At 38.8% G+C, this 18,126-nt stretch overlaps 1 protein-coding gene across 2 annotated transcripts in view; it reads right to left on the reverse strand.

Moving 5' to 3' along the window:
• Positions 1-16,832, reverse strand: part of CAPZA2 (capping actin protein of muscle Z-line subunit alpha 2) — a 49,193-nt gene extending 32,361 nt beyond the window's left edge. The window contains exon 1 of one of the 2 annotated variants that reach the window (XM_020979313.2): positions 16,493-16,832. In XM_020979313.2, coding sequence (XP_020834972.1) covers positions 16,493-16,531 — 39 coding nt within the window. In that variant the 5' untranslated portion in view covers positions 16,532-16,832. The remainder of the gene's footprint in view (positions 1-16,492) is intronic. The other variant, XM_078154143.1, reaches the window with a different exon arrangement.
• Positions 16,833-18,126: the final 1,294 nt, after the last annotated feature.

Below are 18,126 nucleotides of genomic sequence, written 5' to 3' on the forward strand. Positions count from 1 at the left end.
TTTTTAAACAGATCCAAAGAACTGACTGGAGAAACTGAATTATTAAATATTTAAATAGGAATTGCTGGAAATTTTGATAGCATTTTACAATTAAACAAAAGATATGAAACACGCTCTACCTCAAATTAGTTTTACCAAATTTCTAGAGCAAGGTTCCAAGGTTCCTTTAGATCCACTAGAAAAAAAAATCTACTTCCCAACTTTATAGGCAGCCCTATAGTATGAGCATGGAGGGAGCCAGGTCCCAGGAATTCACCTTCTCTTTTGAACAATATAATGCAGAAGACTATGAATCTGCTATGTGAGGGATCTCTGAAGGGGAGGATCTGTAAAGGACACTGGGGAAACTCTCATGAAGGAGGTTAGAGAAGTCCAGTGTAGAGATGGGCAGAATATGGCAGCTGTGTCTTGCTTGGACTTTGGGATGCCTGGTTCACACAGCCCAAGGTTTTGATTATTATCCTGATCCCTTGCTGAGATCACCAGCACTCTCAAGACTGTTTTAGGGTTTCAGTAACCACCCAGTTGTCAAGGTATAAGAAAAGCCCCATGCTCTCTTAAGCTGTGATGAATTTTATAACACCTTTCAATAAATAATTTATATATTCTCTGGGACAGATTCTATTCAGGATAGAGGAAAGGGAACAAGCATTTCTTAAGCATCTGTGTGCCAGGAACTGTGCTAAGTACTTCATATTATCTCATTTTAATCTGACAACAACCCTTTTAGGTGGGTGTACTTATTAACCTCATTTTACAATTGAGGAAACTGAGGCTGAGAGATATTAAGTGAGTTCTCTAGGGTTACAAAGCTGTTCAATGTTTAAGGTCATAGATGAACACCTGACTCCAGGCCCAGGGCTCTATCCACTGTATCACCAGGCATATTCTGAAGAAAGATTGCAGTGCTTCCTGGGATTTGGGGGAGGGGAGGAAGAAAAGGCAACCATTTGGGAAAAGGTGTACAGAGCAGTCAATATCTGATTCAATTTCCTCTATTTCTTTGTTATTTTGCTTTATCTTCTTTTGCTTTGATAGTCATCTAGTTTGGTCTGGTAAATGAAGTGACAACAAGGACAACAATTCAAAAGGCTTTTATTAAGAACCTCTAGTGTAGCAGGCCTGAGGGAAAATAAAGGCAAAAATCAAAGTAGTATTTTCCTGCAAATACCCTTCCTACGTGTGGTACGGATTTTGAAAAATGAACAATCCAACAATACTATAAACCAGGGTGTAGCTGAGAAGACAACTGTGGGTGCTATGATAGTAAGGCAAGGAGCTTTTTTTTTTAAACCAGGTAAAAAGCCAACCAGAAAAAACAGATAGGAGGACTAGGTCTTCTATCAGCCAAAGCAGCAAATCATGAAAACTAGACAATTCTTTGAAGGAAAAGAATGATAAACCAAGATGAAAGGAAACCAAAATAAAAGGTAAAGCTTGATTTTGTACAAATAAATTACAACAAAAAAACTAAGAAAATGACTAAGAAAAGAAGCATATGAAAAAGCACAACCTAAGCAACTAGGTTAAGTAGAACTATATAGATGTAAGAAACACAAACATAAATATCACCAGGAAACAAAAGAGCTAGGATCATGACTGCCAATCTGATGACCAGTTACCAGGAAGAATTCAGATGGATAACTAATTTGGGCCAAATTCTGCAATGAATTATTTGCTTGCACTTTGGGGTAAAATATGAATTTCCTATACATAACCTTTCTTTTAATACCCAGCCAATTCTTGTGTACATGATTATCATCTTAATCCTGTTGTTGTTAACTTGTTCATTTGCAATTTAGTTTGAGTGCTCTATTAATATTCCATTAGCTCTATTAGTATTCTTTTAGAACATTGTGTTTTCCCAGATATGTGATTTTTGAAAATGTTTACTGCAGTCTTTATGAGTTTTTATTTCTTCTTAAGAATTATTTTTATATCTCGATAATTATAAATGTCAATGGGAAAGGGTTAACAAATTTTTACTTTATATACAACTATTAAATTCTCTAACATTTTAAATGTATGAATCAAGGGAACATGTATATTAACTGGGTTATTTTGCTTAAATACTAATAACATTTCTACAGCACTATAAAATTTACAAAATATTTGATGCTTACAATAATCCCATAATATAAGTACTACAGTTGTTATCCTGAGTTTACAGATGAGCAAACAAATTCAGAGAGAGTTTAAGTGACTTGGACCAGTCACAGACCTAATAAAAATCAGAGGTAGCATTTGAATATAGGTCTCTCCTGACTCTTAAGTGGTGCTCTTCCCACTTTGCCATAGTGCCTTTCTACAAGAATCTCTTTAAGGGACTACTTTATCAAAAGCAAATAATTAGATGATACATAGATTGCTAATTTTCAAAGACACCAGATTTAACAAAATACATACCTAACATTAAAACTACCAAGATTATAATGAAATCTGTCTTTGATGACTCAGGAGGCATTTCTGGATACTGTACCCTTTAAGCTCATGATTATGAACTTCTATTATTGTTGTACAATACAGGGGATCTCACGGGTTGCCTCAATGAGATCCACAGTCAATCTAAAGAGATTAGTTTAACAGGAAAAACCAAGTAGATGAATACATAATAAATGAATGGGTAATCTTTTGAGTTAATCCTTTAGCACTTATATCTTGGATAGGCACTGTAGATAGATGATGAACTAGGCCCTGCAGGAGAGCAATTATGGAGAAATGCACAACCATTTCAATGATTCCAAACTGCAAAATCCCATCTTTTAAAAACCCAATATTCTTTTGGTGATGGTATACCAATTAGCATTTATTAAGCACCAACATATGTCAGGCTATGTGCCAACAGTCAAGGCTAGGTGCTAGGGCTAAAAAAGGCACAAGAGAAACAGTTCCTACCTTCAAGGACCTCACACTCTATGAGGACACAACATGTACACATTAAAAAAAAATATATATATATATATATACACACACACACACACATACATGAATCAAGTCAACAAGCATTTATTAAGTGCTTACTGTGTGCTAGCCACTGTACTAAGCTCTGGGGACATAAAGAAAGACAAAAAACCATCAGGCAGTTTCAACAGCCCAGGCGTGAGGTGATGAGGGCCTGCACTGGGCTGGTGAGTATAGGAGGAAAGAAGGTGTTGTATGTAAAGAAATGATATAAAGGTAGAATTGCCAGGAGTAGAGAGGGCAGGGTGAGAATAAGGAATGGAGGATGAAACCTAGGCTTCAAGGCTCAGTGACTGAAGAAATGGTAGTGCCCTGGACAACAGTAGGAAAGTTAGGAAGAGGGGAACATTTTGGAGACAAGATAAATTACTTCAGTTTTGGACACTGCATTTAATGTGTCTATCAGATATCTAGTTGGAGATGCCCAATAGACAGCTGAAGATGTAGGACTAAAAGTCAGGAGAGAGGATAGGTTGGATAAATAAATCTGAGAATCATTTGCATGGAGATAAGAGTTGAATCCACGGTGGTTGGTGAGCTCACGAAGTAAAATACCTCTACAAAAATAGAAAACATACAAATAGTAACTTGAGGAAGCACTTGTAGCTGTAATGATTGGGAAGAGGCTTCATGTAGGCAGTGTCATTTCTAAGAGGCAAAGGTGAGAAGGATGCATTCAAGGCAACAAGTTAAAAAATGTTATGTGTGACTAACAGAAAAGCCAATTAGCTGGACTGCATTAATGAAGAAGATGAATATATAATAAGGCTGGAAAAGGAGGCAGGAACTATACTTTGAAAGGCTTTAAATGCCAAACAAAAGAGTTTATACATGATCCTAGAGGTGATAAGGAGCCACTGGAGTTTATGAGTAAAAGAAGAGAGACATGAAACGATCTAATATGTTTTAGGAATATCACTTTGGCCACTTTATGGAGGATACAATGGGAAGAGGAGAGATTTGAGGCTCGAAAACCAATCAGAGTACTATTGCAATAGCCTAGTTAAGAGAGGAGGCAACTAGGTGGCTCAGTGCAAAAAGTATTGGGCCAGGAGTCAGGAAGATCTGAATTCAAATCTAGCCTCACACACTCACTAACTATGTGACCTTGGGCAAGCCACTTAACCTCTGTTAACCTTAATCAATTGGAGAAGGAAATGGCAAACCATTCTAGTATCTTTGCCAAGAAAACTCTATACACAGGGTCACAAAGAATCAGACACAAGTGAATAATGACAAGTTCGGAGGAGATAAAGGACCTGAACCAGGTATTATCCCCATGAATAGAGAGAAGGCAATGGATAGGAGAAATATAGAGGTAAAACTGTTAAAGACTTCACAAGAGGCAGCTAGATGGCTCAGTAGATAGAGTGTTAGGCCTGGAGTTCAAATCAAGCCTCAGACATTTATTAGCTGTGTGAACTAGGGCAAGTCACTTTGCCTGTTTACCTAGGAAGCAACTAGATGGCTCAGTGGATAGAATGCTGGACCTGGAGTCAAGAAGAACTGAGTTCAAATCCCAGCTTTAGACACTTACTAGTTGCGTGACCCTGGGCAAGTCACTTAGCCTTTGCCTTAATCCACTGGAGTAGGAAATGTCCAGTGACTCCAACATCTTTGCCAAGAAAACCCCATGGACGATATGGTCCATGGGGGTCATGAAGTTGGAAAAGACTGAACGACTGAACAAATTAAGAGGAGATGAGGGACCTTAACCAGGGTGCTATACCTATGAATAGAGACAAGGTGATGAATGAGAAAAACATAGAGGTAAAATAGTTAAGACTTTGCAACTAATTGGATATGTCAGATGAAGAAAGGGAGGAATTCTATGACTCCAAAGTTAAAAACCAGCAAGACTGGAAGGGTGGTATGCTCAAAAGAATGGAAAGTTCAGAAAAGGGGTGAGTATGCCAAAATCTTTGAAGAATCAAAACTATAAGTCACTCAAGGTCAAGCAAATGTTCATGTTGGTTTTAATAATCTGTAAGTCAGAAGTATAAAGGGCTTTATCTAGGATGTACATGACCAGAAAGGAGTGTGCTGGTCACAGAGCAAAAGTTTAGGAGTCATGTAACAAGAGCAAGACATAGTGATGCAACAAAAAGAGAGCTACATTTGGAGTCAGGGTTCCCAGGGAATTCAATTCTAGCTCTTCCTCTTATTACTTGGGTGACCATGGGCAGATTTTCTCACATGTAAAATGAAATGAGAGGTTTGGACTAGATGACCTCTGAAATCCGTTGCAGTTCTAAATCTAAGATTCTGTGATAACAGACAAATATTATTCTGATATTCAGGAAGTATCCAAACAATGCCTTCAAAAGGATTATGGGAAGACAAGGGCAATAACCTTCAGATGAAAAGGCTCAGATAGGCTGTGATTTGCAGTGCTTGAAGGAGTGCCTAACTTTGGTAGGATCACAGATCCACTGAAATGTAATAAAAGTATATGCAGACTGGTATGATTCTAGTATTAGTCCTTTAACTACCTTGAAAGTTATTTTTAAAAACCTGATAGTTTGTCATTTATATTTTTCTCATAGAAGTATGTCACGTGCTCTATCAAACTCAATTATTTTATTTTTATTACTGCTTGGATTCTGGATAAAAACAAATTTAGCACAATATTTTAAAGAAAAAGACTATTATTCAAAATAGGGGCTAGGTTACTAAATGAAAGAGCTAAGCTCCGTACTTCCTAAAATTCTGGAGACAGGATCTTAAAAGATTATCTAGTCTTGCTCCCCTTATGTGACAGTAAAATGTCTTTGCTACTGTAAGGAAATGCTGAGATGAAATATTTGGTTTTCTTTTAAATCCACGAAGGTGACATAAGACACTGCAGATAAATCAGCTTTCAGGTCTAAGATCACTTCTAGTTCCAACTACATATTTATAAAAACTATTAAAAAGAAACACCAAATGTTTACAAATAGTTCACTATTGAATCTTACTATCAAAAATTATCTAGTCAAAATGACATTATGTAAGTTATTTGAAGCTGCTCTCAAACAAAAGATTCAAACTATTTTCCTACTGAGTATCAAAATTACTTTCTGACTTTAGAAATCTCATAAATTAGGCTGTTAAATTTTTTCCCTTTTGCAACACATATTCAAAATGATAAAGTTCAAGTTGACTTTATTATGGGGCTAAGGCATCTAAAAAAATGTTAACTGTATAAATAGACTACTCTGAAATACTAGCCTCTCCCTCCTTTCTCTCCTCAAACCCAAATTCCAAAATAGTTAAAATATTAATATTAATCTCCTCCTACACTTAAACTTCTAGTATCCATTAATCCTATAAATGATGACTCGAATATACAGGAAATGGAACCAATTCCTCTCAATAGCTACTGTTTCCTGAGGGTTTCCCTGAGCAGCAAAAATTCCCCTCAATTCACACCCCATAGATATGTCCACAATCCCCTCACATGAACACTGATAATAAAATAGGTGAGAACAGCATTATTCATCTCATACTGTTGACCTTGCCCTATAAGCAGGTACCTATCTGCAAAACTAACAAGAGTCAAAGCTAACCGGTATGGATCATCTGATGAAATAATCACATAAATCAGGCTTTCAAGTTGACTATTTAATGATTCTGATACCTAAAACCACAAATGTTTAATAAAATATTCTGAATAAAGTAACAATGGCCTACTGCACAAATCCTCTCAATTTCACATCTAACACCAATGTTCCCATAACTTCAAAGTTTCTCAGACTCTATTTTTCTCCCCAAAGTAAATGTCAGGTCGTTTGTTTCCCTGTATATTCTCCAATCTCTACTTTGATAGATTATGGGATTTCCTGTGTATCATACTGTTTTTTAATTTTTTTAAAAAAAGCAATGAATAATCAAAATATCTTCAGATAATATTTTGGGGTTAATTATGTGTTTCTACATTAATGGGTAGGTAGAGCTTGATTCCACATAAGGGAAAAAAATTCAAACAATCAGAACTAGCAGAAAATGGAATGGCTACTCTTGGAGGTAATGGTAAAGATCAAGACTGGAGGTCTTGAAGTAGAAGTTGAATATTATCCACTGGGGAAGGACTAAGTTCATGCTTCTAGTGAGACTCAAAAAACTATAGGAGCTCCCTATCACCGCCAGGATCAAATATAAAATCCTTTCTTTGGAGTTCAAAGCTCTTCATTATTTGCCCTCCTTTACATTATTTTTATACCTTACACCCCTTCCCTAACTTTTCAATGCAGTAACACTAGACTCTTCATAGTTCCTCAAACAAGACAGTCCATTTCCTGATATCATGAATTTTCAATGTCTCTTGCTCATGCCTAGAATGTTCTACCTTCTCATATCTGCCACCTGGTTTTCTTCAAGTCACAGCCAAAATCACATCTTCTACAGGAAGCCTTTTCTGATCCTTCTTTATTCTATGGCCTTCCTTCTAATTATTTCCAATTCATCCTGTATATAGTTTGTTTGTACACAGTTGCTTGCATGCTGTACCATTAGACTGTAAACTAAGAACAGGGACTTTTTGCCTTTGTCTTCCCAATACTTATCACAGTGCCCGGTACACACTAGGTGTTTAGTAAAAGGTTATTCACTGATTGATTGGTGGAGGAAAGGCTAAATGACTTCTTTTATTTCAAGAGTCTATGAATTTGTGGTTTTGTGGGTAACAACCTTCCCTATAATTATCACAATCCTTCAACACTTTTAGTAAAGATAGTCTTAACGAACTGCTGGAGCTCATCTATTAGTGATGAAATCCTCCAAACTTAGCTAGGCTGATCTTTGAATTTACAGGCATAAAGTCTGGCTTCTGCCTGTATTAAAATCTTTTCATCTTAGAAAGATCTTTTAACACCTCCGTTCTGCGATGAAGCAAAGGAGGACTTTTAACAATTGTTCTTTGTAGGAGATAATACTTAGTAAAAAAAAAAGCCAAGACCATGTATATAATTTGACCATCTGTTCATTATCTCACGCTACATGTCAACAGAACACTTTACATTCCTCTTTACAGTCCACTAAGAACACAGGCTCATCCAGAATAGGAACTTCTATGATAAATTATACTATCAAAACACACTAACATTAAGCAATCATTAATATTGAGGATGATGTTTAACTTCCCATAAAGTCTCACAAGTACATATCATACTCTTAGAAATGAAAAGGACCTTTGAGATCATTTGGTTCAACCTCCTTATTTTACAGTTAAAGAAAACAAAGCCCAGAGAGGTTTAGTGACTTGCTCAGTCACACAGATGACTTTGGCAGAAAAAGGGTTTGAACTTGAGTCTTCTAACACCACATCCAGCACTCTTTCCACTGTATCCAATCTAACATTAAGAGGATCAGCACTAGGTTGGCTGCAGGATGATTATTTTTTTCAGCCACAGTAATTCATAGAAGATCATCTCTTAAGTAATAGAGGGACTGTGATCTGCTTCAATAGAGGGCATAATGACACTAAAGAAATTACATATACCTGATGTACTGACATATAGGGATGATGCAAACCCTCCCTCTGGGAGCGACAACCTCCCCAACATTCATCTGAACCTTCTAGTTAGGTTCTTAGGACAAACACACAATAATGAAGCTAAAGATTCAGTAAATGAGACTGGAAAAAATGGTCAGACAGATATGAAGAGAACCAGAAGTAGAAGGGATGCCAAGGGAGGATAGTGTATTCAGAAGTTAATTGACAGTGGGGAAACAACAGAAATGTCCAGAAGAATAAAGCCTGAGAAGAGGTTCCTGTATTTAATAGCTCTAGGGGTGGCAGGGGTGGTCTTCTGGTAACCCTAGAGGGAGCTATTTCACTCAGATTGTGCAGAGTCAGATTTCAAGAAATGAGTGGGTGATGATGCAGGCACTTGACAGTGAAAAAGAGGACACACAGAAGGGACAGCTTAAGGAAATGGCAAGGTCGAGAGTTTTTTAAGGACAGGAGAAACCTGGCTGGACATGTTTATAGAGAGTAGAGAAAGAGCTAGGGTACAGAAGGTATTTTTAAGAGGGTCCATGATCTGTGCCTCTAAACTTCGTATTTCCAAAAGGTCAAGTATAATATTCTGCACACAGAATGTATCTAGGGAGGGTGTGTACACTCATAAAAATCAAAGAATCTTAAAATCTAATATCATTATTATGCCTCATGTTAATATGAGGGCATCAGAGGGATTACAATTTCATATTCTTATGCACATCTTAAATTCCTAGGTCATGATGCAGATGTGACAGAGGTAAAATCTTTGTTCATATCAGGATTAATTTTCTTTGTACATAAGCCATCATTGGTAATTAACTGTGTTGAGTGGCAATTATAAATAGTGTGTTTATCTAGGCTTAACAAATAAAGAGCTTAATCATACACCTAAAATCAGTACGACCAACTTTTTCCTTAATAAATTTATCATTTCTATAGACGTAAATTATGGCAGTTAGGCGTCACGGTGAATAGAATGTAAGGCCCTGGAGTTGGAAAGACCCACCTTCCTGAGTTTAAATCTTGCCTCAAACACTTCCTAGCTGTGTGAACCTGTGCACGTCACTTAACCATGTATGCCTCAGTTTCCTCATATGTAAAATGAAGTACACAAAGAAATATTAAACCACTCCAGTATCTTTAACAAGAAAATCCCAAATAAGGTCATGAAGAGCTGGACATTACTGAACAGGCCCAAAGATCCACATAAGTATGTATATAAGTATAACCTAAAGGTCTATATAAATAAGACCTGTTCCTGCCCTGAAAAGACAACAGGGAAAATAAAGCATGTACCCAAACTGAAACTGTCTGAGCCTCAGTTTCCTCAGTATAAAATGAAGGTAATGCATGCATTACCTAAATCATAGTGCTATTGCAAGGATAGCACTTTGCAAGCCTTAACTATAAATTATTATTTATCATCAATTAATAGAAAAAAAATTTCACTTAGTAACAAATGGTCTTCAAAAAATCTTTTCATGTACTTGCGAAAAATGTAACCTACTGATAAAACCAAACTACCTTGATTTTCCATCTGACTAGGTTACTGAACTAGGTAAATTAAAAATCAAGATTAAGATAAACTCTTTGAAAAGATCCTGGTCCTACTTTCTATGATACACAAAATGCTGATTGGAATACTCAGAAGAATTCAAAGAATAGTTTCTAGTGATGTGAATAATTTCACAGCAACACAAAATATGTTGGTAATTGGACTGTAACCAGCATCACCATCTGCATCTCAAAATGTATGAGGCACTTCATTCGCACTATGTATGAGGTTCGTTTGGTTATAAAACAATTTAGGAAAAATAGATGATTCTTCCCATTCCTACTCTCACCCAAAAGCTGGCCACATAGCACAACTACTATTTTTCAGGCTCTATCTATTATAACATCTTTTTCTTTTAAACAATTTCAAATAATTTCTTTCATAATTCATTAAACAATATTTGGGCATCTTATAAAAGGCACTGTAAGATACAGAAAGATCAATGGCCAATCACTGCCCTCAAGGAGCTTAAAAATTAGCAGGAAGATAAAGTATGGGCATAAATAGGGACAATCAAAGGCAGCAGCAATATTATTCGTATAACATATTCTTTTTAAAATTTTTTTGTTAGGCAATGGGGTTAAGTGACTTGCCCAGGGTCACACAGCTTATGTGTTATGTAAGTGTTATGTGTCTGAGGCAGGGTTTGAACTCAAGTTCTCCTGAATCCAGGGCCAGTGCTCTATCCACTGCGCCACCTAGCTGCCCCAAGTAGTAACATATTCTATATCCCACAAGTGTATATAGTCCAGTAGAATTTCTTCCTTCAGGTCACTGTATCTCCAGTGCACTGTGCATAATAGACATTTAATAAATGTTTGCTCAGGTTGAAGTATAAATTTCAGAGTATCAAATTTTTCTTCTAGTTGGAGTAAACAGGAATGGCCCCATGTAGGAAGTATTTTAACTGGTTCTTAAAGAATGACTGAGTTTTGTTTCCTCTTTCTAATGGTTCCTCCTATTGGTTTTAATTTTTACTTACAACTTCACTAATGTGAAAATATGTTTAATAAGAATGTAAATGTATAGCCTATATGAGATCGTGCACCATCTTGGGGAGGGTGGTGGGGAGGATGGGGAGAAAAATTTTAAACTTTTTTTTTAATTTAAAGCATATGGAAGTAATTGTTGATAAATCAAAATAAATCAATAAAATTTTTAAAAAAGAATGATTGAAATTTTCATAGACAATATTTTGGGGGCACAGAGAAAAGAATAAGAAAACTTCCCAGGAGTAGGAACAGTTAGCAAGCGGAGGCAAGCAAGTACAAAACATGCTTAGTAAATGATCAGTATTCTCACACATGGATGTGAGGAACCACGTGTGAGAACAAGTGTTTTGTAAACCTTAAAGTATTACGTGACTAGCGAAGAAGTGATGAGGTTGGAAAGGTAGGTTGAAAAGAGATTCTGCAGGAGTTGTACTGACAAGCTAAGGAGCCTAGTAGCTACTCAGGAGCTATTAAAGGAGTATCAATATCACAGCATTGCTTTAGGAAGACTAATCTGGTAACAGTACAAAGATAAGGACACTAGATGCTGGGAGACCAGGAAGGAGGCTATTGTCATCGTAGAGCAGGAGATAATAAAGACCTGAACTTGGATAGTAAGTAGACAATGGAAATGAGAGGAATAGATTCAAAAGTAGACAGTGACACAAGACTTGGCCATTAATTGGATACAAGAGAACAAGGGAAATGGAAACATCATAGATGACTTGAAGTAGATTGGTCTGAGAGGCTGGTGGCAAATAGAAATTGGGAATTCTGAATAAAGAGCTAGTTTTGGAGACTACAAGCTTGCTTTTAGACATGCTGATTTTAAGATACCGAAAAGAGATATCTTACCTGAGGTAAAACTGCCTAAACAGTTTAAATGTGGGACAAGAGTTCCATGAGAAAAGACAGGATTGGACACAAAAATTTGGGAGTTATCTACATATAAATGATAATTAAAGACATAGGTGGACAGGATTGCTGAGAGAAAATGTAAAAAGAAAAAAAGAACTTTCCAGTTACTATTTAAGGTACTATCTAGGACTTCTGAAATATTACCAATTTCAGAAGTGTAATGAGTAGAAGACTAGATATGAAAGTCGGGAGGTGTTTGAAGTCCACCTTACACATTTACATTTACTAGCTATATGGCCCTGAGCAAATCATTTAATCTCTTTGGGCCTGACCTTGAAGGTCCCTTCTAGTTCTAAATCTATGATCCTAAATGTTTGGCATAGTTCTTCCTGTAAGCCTAAAGTCACAAGCCTTCAAACAAACTGAAGTTCTCATAAAATTGTTTCACAAGCTGATAGAATAGAGTTGACCCTTGACAATGTAGGAATCGAAGGGTTAAAACTGTATTTAATTTCTGCATCTTAATGCAGTACTGATTTTAGCAAATGAAGTTAGTACTTCCATCAATATGACCCGTACCCCTCATACTTCTGCCATTACTTTTGGTTTGGTAGAAAGGATTCCCAGAATATATTACATACGTCTGCTACTCTGTTGCAACTGTAAGGGAACCTTTAAAGTTAAGGATTCTTTTTTTTTTTTTGGCTAGGCAATGGGGTTAAGTGACTTGCCCAAGGTCACAGGGCTACTAAGTGTCAAGTGTCTGAGGCTGGATTTGAACTCAGGTTCTCCTGACTCCAAGGGCAGAGCTCTATTCACTGCGCCACCTACCTGCCTAAAATAAGGATTCTTAACAAACTTTTTGTGTCATGGACTTCTTTTTGCAGTCTGGTGAAGCCTATGCATCTCTTGTCAGAATATTTTTATATGCATATAATAAAACACACAAGATTACAAAGGAAAAATTATGCTGAAATGCAGTTATAACAAGTATTTAAAAAAACAATTTCATGGATCCTAGGTTTAAGAATTTATGTCATAGTCTTTTCTACTCAACAAGCAGTTTTTGACATGGACACCCATGATCCTGCCTCCTGTCCCTTCTTTGGAACCTCCCCTATGTGGATGTTGCAGGCTTGGAAAATTCCAGGCTAGATACTTCCAATTTCCTAGTTACTGGCACCTCCCTGACTGGTACCTCAAAGGTAGGAAACAAGTCATATTCTGCCTAGCCATATGAAGAACCTAAGTAGACCTTAAACATGGAGTGAAAGTGGACCTAGGAATCCCTGTGAAAAGCTGGATGCAATTTTTTACAAGACCAGTATAAACTCTCTCTTCCTGCCATGGCATTAAGACCACTATGCTTGAGATTCCTTCACAACATCCTTAGAAGTTTCCCTTCTTTGCTCTTTCTTTCTACTCATAGCATGTTCATCTGTCATGGAGGATAAGGAGGGGTCTGAGGAATGGGGGTACTGGTCATTGTCACTGAAGCTGCCTTAGTTTGGAGATGAAAGTCTTTATTCTAGTGTTAGATGCAGTGACCTGCTAGTCCCTTTCCTAGAGTGTCTTCTGTTAAGATAAAAAGGGCCTAAGGCTTTCATCACTGACTGGATCTTTTAATTCTGTGAAGGCCTTTTAATTCCAACAATAGCCCTCTATGGGCTTTTGCTTTTATTGGTATTACTGAACAAAACCTGTACACAACTAGAAAAGTTACCCAAAGAAGAAAAAAAATATTCTGAAAGCCCCCAAGTAGGACTTCATATTATTATAACCTGAAATAAAAGTTACAATGTTAGCACAAATAACATTTTTAAAGGGTAATTTTAAAAACAATTCTAAAGTAATTAAATTACTAATTACAGAAAGCAGAACTTTGTTTTTACTTATGAAATTTTTTTAAAAGAAAAGATGGCTTTCTCTCTTGTCAACATAAGGCAATACAAATAAAAGCAGATAAAGAAAAAGGCATTGCTTTCAGCTGACTCATAATGAATAAAAAAAAAGGAAGTACCTGAAATTACTAAGCTAACTGTTTTGAGAGGCAGTATGGCCTAGTTTGAGTACACAGAGAGAGTTGGCTTCAAAGTTAGGAAGACCTGGATTCAAGTCAAACCTGACACAGAAGGGCAGCAGACTGTGTCTGACAAGCCATTTAACTTTTCTGTGCCCTAGGCAGGTTCTAAAACTTCTACGAAACCTTCTCTAATTTCCCTGAGTCTTTGGTCCTCACAGAGCACTTTTTTGTACTTTTCTGATGCAGTCATCTATTACAGTCATTTATATATGTCATATCCCTCACTAGACTGTAAACTCCAGAGGTCAGGGATCAGATCTTTTTTTTCTCCTACAGTACAAAGGACTTTAGAAGCTATGAACTGTGCTGATTTGGCATCAGTTATCATTACTCTTAAAATAATATCTTCTAAGTTGAAAAGTTAGGATAAAAGAAACTCAGAGAAATAAAAACTCTTGAAAATTAAAGTAAGAAGCAGAAGTAGCAAAGTAATCAAATAATTCAAGTGACAGCAATCAAGGTAAGAACTCCCTATGAGGATCTCCCTTCAACCAATCCAAGTCAGCAGCACCTTCTCTGCAATTGTAGTCTTAGCGTTGCCTAGAGCACTGAAGTTAAATGAACTGCCCAGTGTCACACAGTTTGTATCACAGGTAGGACTAAAACTCAGGAACCACTCTAGCCCTATAAACAATTCTTGACCAAACAGAGGACTTCTGTCTGATTCCTTCTAAAAAAAAAAACCTTCAGTCTCCTAAAGCTAATACTCTTGCTAAAAATGATGAGTTGATTCAGATGACTGATCTGGAAAGAAAAATACCACTTTAGTTTAAACATTTATTTGAATTTAATTGAGTCTGAGAAATAACAAAAGTTTATAGAAAATCTGTATATGTAAGCCTATATAATTACTTACAGAAAATTAGGTTTTAAACTTGAAAACAATATTTTTTTACAATGGAAAGACTAAATTCACTGCCACCAAACTTTAACAGTATGTCTCCTTTGTGATGCCAGTTGCACACATGCAGTTATATAATTTTAAAATAAATTTGCTATTTTAGACCTTTTGAATGCACAGCAGTTCTGTATTAACCATCCACATTACCAGATCTTCAACTATTTGATTTCTGAGAAATCAGTTAGAATATATTTGAAGATTATTAGTGATTTGCCAAGAAAACAGGAGCAGTGTAAATATTCTAAGTTAGCTCTTCTGACTCCAAATTGAGGGACTTTCCATTCCTTTTAACTCTACTTCATTTTCATGGGATATGAAACAACATGGATAAAAGTTGCAATGACAAACTCCCCCCAGTATTCTAACTGCAAACACTGAACAGATACAACAAAACTTCAGGTGTTCAGGTGACAGACTAGCATTTCTGTAGCTATCTAAGTCTTCTGCTTCTTTTTTTCCCCTACTTTTGTCATTCATTAATCATTTCCACCAAAGCACTAGCAAGGAAGATGAGATGACACCTAGATGAAATTTTATTCTGCTTAGGGGCATTCACACCATCTAGTTGATAACTGGTTAAATTAGTTGCTTAAACAGAGACTTCTGAAATTGAATCATTTCCTTATTTGTGCATTATATTGACTGGTTCTGGATTTGAGAGATCATACCAATACTCTCCCAAATTATCCTGAACAATCAAAAGTAGTTTGGTTTTTTGGGTGGTGGGGTGGAGGAGGAGGCTGTCAATTCCCCCAAACGGCCATATAACTGCAAAGCATTTAAATCTGCAAAATGCAACCCTCTTCTTATGGTACAACGATCTTTTTTTTTGTTACTTAAAGTCTGAAAAATCAAATGCCGGTCTTAACTCCAATGCTGCCAAAGCATCATCCAAGTGCCAAACACAGTAAGAGAAGTTGCACAATCTCCCCCATTTCTAAGACAGCAGGACCACCAGGCGCCACAACATCAGCACCCTGCAGTGGTGCTGTAGGAGGTTGGAGAGGTCGCAAGAATTGGGGGGGGTCTTGAAAGTGGATGGGGCTCCACACCTTCCTCGACCACAGCAACTCTAAGCAGGGAAGTCCAACTCTGCCCGGCACACCCGTGAGCCCGAACGGAAAATAAAATCCCTCGAGAGAAGGAAGGTGAGGGGAAGAGGGAAAGGATCATCAGAAAAAAATGGGGGTGACGTGAAGCAGTTCGGCTGGGGGGGGTGATCTCTTTGGCGCCTCCCCGCTGCCCCTCTTCCGGCTGGCACTGCCCTCGGGCCGCTCCCCACTCCGGATGCCACCTTCCCCTGGGTCCCCGGCCCGGGGCTCCGCCCGCAGCCCTGGCAGGCGCGGGGGGGCCCCCTCAGAGCGGAGCGGCCCCCCACCCCCCCGCGCCTCGGGCCACTTCCCCGGGCTGGGGCGCCCCCGCCCCAGCTCCGGCCTCCTATTTTCGGCGCTCACACACCCTACAAGGAGCGGAGGGAGCAGTCGAGCGGCCTCCGGCTGACTGACAGGGGCAGCGGCCGAGTCAGGCGGGCAGACAGGCGGCGGACCTTCCTCCCCAGTACTCAGATTCGGGAAAAGCCCTCTTCCCTCCCCCATCCCCACGCGCCGGGCGTCTCAAGACTCCGAGCCCGAGGGGGCTCTGCCGCCCTCACTTCTCCTACCTTCTCCTCATCCGACAACTGCTCCTCCAGATCCGCCATCTTCCTTCTGGCGACAAGCGGCGGCGGCAGCGGCCACCTGACTTCCCTCTTCCCGTACCGTGCCTGGCGCCGCGCGCCCCCGCAAGGGGAGGGGCCAGGGAGCCGGAGGCCCGCAGTCGCGCGCTTGCGCCTGCGCCCTCTTCTCCCTTCCCCTCCAACCCTTCCCTCCCCTCCCCAACCCGGGACCGCCTCCTTGGGCTGGGAGGGCGTGCGGGCGGAGGCTCGTGCCTCTGGGTTGGGTTGCGAAGGGAAGAATTCGAATGGCTCGGCAGGCAGGAATATCTGTGGCTGACTTTTTCGATTTCACTCGGAAAGCAGATAATTAGCTCTCCTCCCCTTACCCTCCTCCCCTCCTCGCTCAGCCAATAAGACTCCCCTCGTGGGTGGACTTGATGAGGGCGGATGTGCTGGGAGCAGCCTCCGAGCGGAGCAGAGGCGCTGATTGCCATAAAAGGACTGGTAGAGCCAATCTTTTTTCGTCCCCAGCTCCTTTCAGACCTGCTGCGGGGGCTTTTTGGAGTCCAGCAGGCGCCTTGGGGACCCGGCTCATTCTTGAGAAGGGCGGTCTGCAAAAAGTACAGCCCATAGTTTCTCCCATGTCTGGTCTTTGCTGACATCTCTTCTGAAATAGCAAGTACTTTGAATCTCATCGTTCGGTGCTTGTAAGGTCAACAAACATTCGTTAAACTCCTACTATGTGCCAGGTACTGTAAAAAAAAAAACCACCAACAGTCCTTACCCTAAAAGAGTTCACATGCAAATAACGATTTAAAAACTATTTAAATTGGAGATAAGCTAGAAAAAATAATCTTCCTAGCATTAAGATAATTTGAAGTCAACAAGCATTTATGAAGCTCCTACTATGTGCCAGTTACAGTGAGATTTAAAAATAAACTAAAAAAGTCCCTTACTTCTGGGACCATCCGTTCTCACAGGGAATGGGGGCAGAGGCAACATATAAAATACTGGTTTGTGAGTGCTTATTATGTGCAAAACTGGAAATTCGGCTAAGACTGGGTACCTCTAGTCAGTCCAGTAAAGAGATAAGACTTGTTTGCAAATAAAAACAGTTCAAATTAGTACATGAAATTGTATGAGAAGCACACATAAAAAAAAAGTATTATGAAAGTTCACAGAAGGCAAGAATCTCTGGAAGGGGGAGGGCAACCAGAGAAGTGTACATCCAGGAAGTGGCATTTGAGCTGAAACAGGACCTTCAGTAAATGCTGTTGCCTGACTGATTTTGGTGTTCGGGAGGGAGGGAAAAGGAGGTAGGTTTCTAAGCGTAAGAAATCAAATGTATGCGGGTAAGAATGGCTATGGGCTATCTACGCCCAAAACAGTGAATGGACAAGTTAGGTCAGAGTCTAAGGAAGAGGCTGGTGAAATGTCACAGAAATGTTCTCACCAAATTTGAATTAGAAGGGACCTCAGAGGCCTAATAGTCCAGTTAACACATTACAAACCCCCACTATGCAACATCCCTTAAAAATCCAGCCCTCCCTTAAAAACCTCTAGTGAAGGGGAAAACCTCCTTAGAAAGGAAGTTCATTCCGCTTCTGGACAGCTCTGTTAAGGGTTTGTTTTTGTTTTTG

The sequence above is a fragment of the Phascolarctos cinereus genome, unplaced genomic scaffold (genome assembly GCF_003287225.1).
Source record: "Phascolarctos cinereus isolate Bilbo 61053 unplaced genomic scaffold, phaCin_HiC Scaffold_1;HRSCAF=81, whole genome shotgun sequence".
Taxonomy (NCBI): domain Eukaryota; kingdom Metazoa; phylum Chordata; class Mammalia; order Diprotodontia; family Phascolarctidae; genus Phascolarctos; species Phascolarctos cinereus.